General features: G+C 37.4%; 1 protein-coding gene across 1 annotated transcript in view; it reads right to left on the bottom strand.

The window, feature by feature from the left end:
• Window positions 1-5,982, bottom strand: part of LOC106525092 (kinesin-like protein KIF20B) — a gene marked incomplete at its 3' end in the record, with an annotated part of 24,183 nt that overhangs the window by 15,458 nt on the left and 2,743 nt on the right. The window contains 6 exon segments of the mRNA XM_014019204.1: window positions 1,500-1,611; window positions 1,721-1,939; window positions 4,246-4,300; window positions 4,886-5,070; window positions 5,277-5,415; window positions 5,528-5,650. Coding sequence (XP_013874658.1) covers window positions 1,500-1,611; window positions 1,721-1,939; window positions 4,246-4,300; window positions 4,886-5,070; window positions 5,277-5,415; window positions 5,528-5,650 — 833 coding nt within the window.

The raw sequence follows: 5,982 nt of genomic DNA, 5'->3' as shown, positions 1-5,982 counted from the left end.
CAATAATACATAAATATTTGGTCTGAATCCTAATTTTATGTCATTTTATTGAGGAATTTTTGATGTCCTTATAAAGAGGAAACCTCATATTATATTTGAATATTGAGATTTCCCAGCTAAAAAAAAAAAAAAAACTTTGTCAGCTCGCAGGGAAAATTTCAAAATTTTAAGGCGTTTTTCCTCAAAATCAGTTTTTTTGCTGCTACTGCTCAAAAAAGTGCTTCAAAATTTTGTTTTATGATTATATTTCAGAAGGTTCATTCAATGATACATTAATAAGGCTTTTATTCATTATATTTTGACAAAATGCAATTTTTGTTAACATTTTAGTCCAAACACTATATTTGCCTTTTTCTCCATTTACCACTTTTAGACTTGATCCTTGTTTCGATGTGATGGGTCACATATTATAAATCTTTGCTAATCTTTTTATTTTGCAGCATATAAAGATAATTAAGTGAAACAGAATTACTTGTTTTTATTTGTGTGGAGATGTTTTATTCATCAAATTAATTTCTGTATTTTATAACTCACTCGATGGATAACACTTGCTTTAATGATCACATCTGTGGTGTTACGTATACTGTGAATATACTGTGAATATACTGTGAATATACTGTGAATATACTGTGAATATTACTGGGTTAAATGAGTGAATCCAATGAAAAGCAACACTAAACAAAACCATATCTGGGAATGAGAACTCATCCAACCTGGACAGAAAAATCCTCTCCTGACATCAGGTCCTATAAAGTAAATCAATCAGACTCATTAAAAATGAAAAACTCAGGTGGGACAGCTTGTTTCAGGTGGGAGGGGGCAGGTGGAAACTCGGGGTTTCTTTCATTAAACCTGTCTGAAAAAACAACATTTTTGACAGCTTCATGTCTGCTTTCACTCACCAACAGAAATATACACCTTTTAGTCCAACATTATGGCAGTGGTAATCATTTTTCTCTCCCTTCTTTCTTTTGTATTGATGACTAACTTGTTTTCCACACCTTATTTTAGTTACTCTGTTCATGATAACTGAGAAAAACACTCAGTTGAGACCCCTGGACCACTTAGTGCAGTTTCTGAAGTGGTGCAGTGTATTCTTGAGGAGGACACAGCTGTGATCTCTGTCTTCTCAGTCCATAACCACTTCAAAGACCTCTGGAGCAGTCATTAATTTTCAGGAGATTAAGAGTGATTCTTTTTTGATTACTTGCTTTTACACTTAAGTCTGAGCATAGAAGGAAATCTAAGAAATTTTCAGCACTTAAGTGTAAAATTCCACTCAGAGGTTTGATAAATACGGGCTCAGGTCTGTTTTTGGTCCAATCAAATGTTCCAGTTTAAATCTGAATCTGTCTCAGGAAACTGCTTCACCTGTAAAGTAATGAACACAACTTCTTACTGTTTAATTGTACGAGAGAAAAATGGTAACACCTTTGTGTGTAACAAGGTGGAATAAAAATAAGATGAGACAGAAGTACAACCATGACTTCAGTTTTTACCTCCTGCTGGAGAGGTGATTGAGTCGAGTGGAAGAGAAGCTCTGGTTCTTTTTGCCCAGTTTCAACACTCTGTACGCCTCTTCAGCACTGTTCACCTGAACCCAGCGTAAATCTGAACAGCACAAACAAAAGCAGGGTATTAAACGTGACAGCTAAAAGATCTCAGGTGTTAAAAAAGTTTCCATACAGTTAATAAGCCTTAACTTCTTCATCATTCAGACCTTTGACAAAGGCGTTGCCCTGGACGTCCTGCGACAGGCGCAGTGCAGTCCTCCTCGGGGCCCCGCTGGGGGCCACCTCCAAAAGGTCGTGAATGTTCTCATTGTAGATTTCACAGAAAGAAACCCAAACAGAGAACTTAGTGTTTGTGTCAACATTCAGGCTGATTTTTTCTCCTGCTGACGCTGCTGTTTCTGTCACCGTGGAGCCTTGGAAAATATCATAATAAAAAGAAAACATTGAAAAAATAATAACGTTTCTATAGAAATTCTGAAAGGTGTCAATGGCTACGTTCACACTGCAGGTCTTAATGCTCAGTTCCGATTTTTTGAAAAAATCCGATCTTTTTGTGTGAACGTTCACATTACATTTTAAATGTGACCTGCATCAGACCCCTGTGTGAACGAACACAGCACTGATGTGACACGCATGCGCAGTAAAAGACGTGACGTCTCATTAGCCGGCTTGTTTGTTTACAGAGCTAGCATGGAGGCTACATTTTGCGCATCGAATCAGAAGTTGTTGTTTAATCAGAGCCGATTAAATAATTATCTGACCTGCTTCTTGAGTTCAGTGTTTATATCTGAAGCTGCCTCTGACCGGGATGCTCCAGTGAAGCTTTTTTTTTAACGAAACTACGAGCTGAAAAAAAGTATCGACTGAGTAGCTAACTTTAGGATCGATACTCTCCGCGACCCAGGCTGGACGTCGTTATTATCATACTATATACGTGGAAAATGAAAAGTAAAAAGATGAAGCAACTGGACTTGTGTTTTGGAGCTGTAAACACACGGAGCTACAGATTTAAAACAGCGAGACTTGAGGTTAGTGTCTTATCGATCCTTCACCCCCTCCTCACTGATGAAAACGTCAGATGAATGTGACATGAGCGTTCACACTGCAGTCGCTTTGAAAACATCAGATATATATCCGATTTAAAACTACATACTGAAACGGCCTGGGTCGGATTTGAAAAAAATCGGATTTGTCGCATTCAGACTGTCATAAAAAAATCGAATACGAGTCAGATGGGTCAAAAAAAATCGGATTTGGGTCAGATTTGCCTGCAGTGTGAACGTAGCCAATGTTGGTTCTGTCTAAAAATCCAACAGCCATATTTTTTTTCTCTAAAGACCAACATAACTTGGGACTCACTTTTATAATAACATAATTTGACAAAATGTCAATGTTTTTAACTGTAAAAAAATGAAAAGAGAAACAAAATCAAAAGAAAACCTTCTGCTTGTGGCTGAAGGAACTAATAGTCATTTTTATGTTTCTGTTATGTTTTTGTAATAAGACCCTTTTACTTATAATTTTGAAAAAATAAAAAAGATTCAGAGCTCAAATACAAAGAAAGTTCGGTTGTTGCACTCTTTGCACTCGGCTGGTGTTTAAGGGAAAAACCATAAAACTGCAGTGAGACACATGGAGAAAACAGACAACAATGTGCGTTTTGATCTAATAATTATTAGTGCTGGGTGGTATACCGTTTTGTACCGAATACCTGTTTTTATTTTTGTTATGATATGAATTTTTTGAATAACGGACATTCCGGTTTAAATAGCGGAACGTTTCGTCGCGGCCGCCAGTGAACTGTTGTTTCCCAGCGGACATTTTTCCTTGCTGCACCGCTATGTGCGTTAGCATGCTAATGTTTGAAGCAGCTAGTTGAGTTAGAATTGACTGGTGTGCAAGGTGAGTCGTGCTGATAAGCTTTAATAAATAACATAAAACAATAAACCCGATCATAATCTTTTCTTAACCCTCCTCCTTCACGACTGGACCAAAATGCGTGACTACTGTCTAAAACCACCAGTCAGAGAAGAACAGATACAGAGGAGGGAAACAGAGACACAGACAGAGGTACAGTAAAAGAAAAAAAGTCAATAAGCAGGGTTTGTACATTTTATTATCAGCTGAGCTGTGATGAAAAGAAAAATACTGTCAAATACCGTGAAACCGGTGAAAATGTTGAAGATACCGTGATATAAAATTTTGATCATATCGCCCAGCTCTAATAACTATCAAAAAATTGTGAAGTTTGTGGACATGGAGAGAGTGAATGCAAAATATTTTTGAAGGTTCCAACAGCACTACAAGTTGAACATTTTGTGCTAAAATCTCCAAAACTCAAAGCTTAAACTGTATTTCTGTAAAAACATAAAAAATGTCAAAAATGTCATATCTGTTGTGTAAAATGCACTTTTCAGTGACACAGTCAAACTTTAAATAATGTTTCTACAGTAAAGTATGTCTGAAATACAGAGCTCATAAGAGCTCACTTGTTTTACCAAAATCCCATTGTTAATGTTGCTGAAACATTTTTAAAAACAAAGTTCAGTCACCTCATATTAATTTCACATCACTTTTACCAAAACTCAGATTATTTCTGATCAAGCTGCACATTTTCAAGTTCTTTTTTCCCTGGAGTAGCAGCAAATCAAAAATTGTGACAAAAACAGTAGAAAAGATTATATCAGTATTTCTGTTAGTGTTGCCTTTTATAGATAAATATGAAACTTACCATCAAGCAGAGTTTGATTGGTCATATTCAATGCACTGGCATTGCTCTTCTCAATCTAAAATGAAACACATTCTGATTAACACACAAATATAAACACACACTAGTTAAACTTTTTCAGAAAACCAAGTTATATTGAACTGGAATAACAGTCCAAAACAAAGAGAACTAGAATTGTAAACCAAAATGGAGGCATTTAGAAAACTAAAGGTCTATTTTTAAGACAATCAGAACAAAAAAATGACTGGTCTTGACCCATTTTTACGGAGGAATCAGTGTTTCCTGGATTCATGATATTATGAGGCCAGACTTCAATATTAAAATAAATTCAGGGCTCACTGTCTTTTTAAATGTGTTTCTAATTCTAACAAGATTGAATGAAGGGTGTGTGCACACAAAAAGGTTGAGTGAGCCCCATTTCCACTCACTTGTTGGGATGTATCACAGCAGTGTCGCACACTTCTGACCTGCTGTGAGAATATGCTCACCTCCATGCAAACTTTAAAACGTGTTTAAAAACACGTCTCTACTGTAAGTCAGTTCATCTGTTGCATCAGTTTTTCACTTCTTTTAAAGACCAGCTTTAATCTTATCCACCTTATTACAGCAGCAGGTCTGAAAATCCTGATGAGATGCTGTTTACCTCTTTCAGCTGTCTCAGGAGGTTTTTCTTGAACAGTGCTTCCTCAGCCTGCTGCTCCCTGCTCAGTCTTGTGAACTCTCGACAGCGGTGAGGTTTCACGCTCATGCTAGGAAAAACACGCTCATCGATACTGCTGAAGATCACATCCAGAGACTGGGGCAGGACGCCGGCGTCTGAGTCTGGACCTTCAGCGGCAGACACACATCGACTGTTAGGACACTGATCTCAGAGGCTCACTCTGGGACTTAATGTGCATTTTAAATGTGATGTTAATGAAAAATAGCTGCAAATGCCTGGACTACAGGAAGTTGTTTCTACCTTACATAAAACATCTCACATACAGTAATTAGAAATGCTACAGTTTGAAAATGCACGCAGGATTTTACTGTACCTAAATATGTGAAAGTCTTGCCCGAGTTTGTGACTCCGTATGTGAAAACCAGGGAATTTCCTCCTTCCAGCACATCTTTCACTAAGTCTTTCACTGTGCCTTCAAACAGCTCTTTCTGTGTCGTTTGTGGGCCGTACACCTTTCAGGGCAAGTTAATACATGGAGCCAAACGAAGCAGAAACATTCAAATACCAGCTTTCATTTGTAGGTTGTTTGTCAGAAGTGTGTGTTATCAGCCAGTTGAGACTGACCTTAGAGAACTGGAAGCGCTGTCCCGTCTGTGGAAGGGATTTTTCAGAGCTGAGTCTCGCCAACAAGGACAAACTGGGAGGCTTCAGAAGGACTGTGTCAGGGGGCTCAAAGGTAACACAGTCCTGCACAAAACAAAACCAACATATTAAAATATAGGTCTGGATTCTTATGATCCACTGTACCACTTATTTTTGAGACATTTGATATTATCTAAGTAATTCAACGTTAAAAACTCTAAAAAGCTTTAAAGTAAGAGGTTTGTATTCCTATTAGGGCTGCAACGATTAATCGGCAACTAATCGATTATTAAAATAATCGATGACTAATTTAATAATCGATTAATCGTTTTCTTTTTTTTTTTGTTCTTTACTTTGTTTTTCTCTCCAAACTGYTTTGACACCTTCCACTGCCACATCTGCCTTTCTGTCCTTGACACACATGCACAGTAGTGGTA

This window comes from Austrofundulus limnaeus, unplaced genomic scaffold (assembly GCF_001266775.1).
Source record: "Austrofundulus limnaeus strain Quisiro unplaced genomic scaffold, Austrofundulus_limnaeus-1.0 Scaffold211, whole genome shotgun sequence".
NCBI lineage: Eukaryota > Metazoa > Chordata > Actinopteri > Cyprinodontiformes > Rivulidae > Austrofundulus > Austrofundulus limnaeus.
Note: the sequence above shows the minus strand (reverse complement) of the source record. Positions and strands in the feature narration are given on the sequence as shown.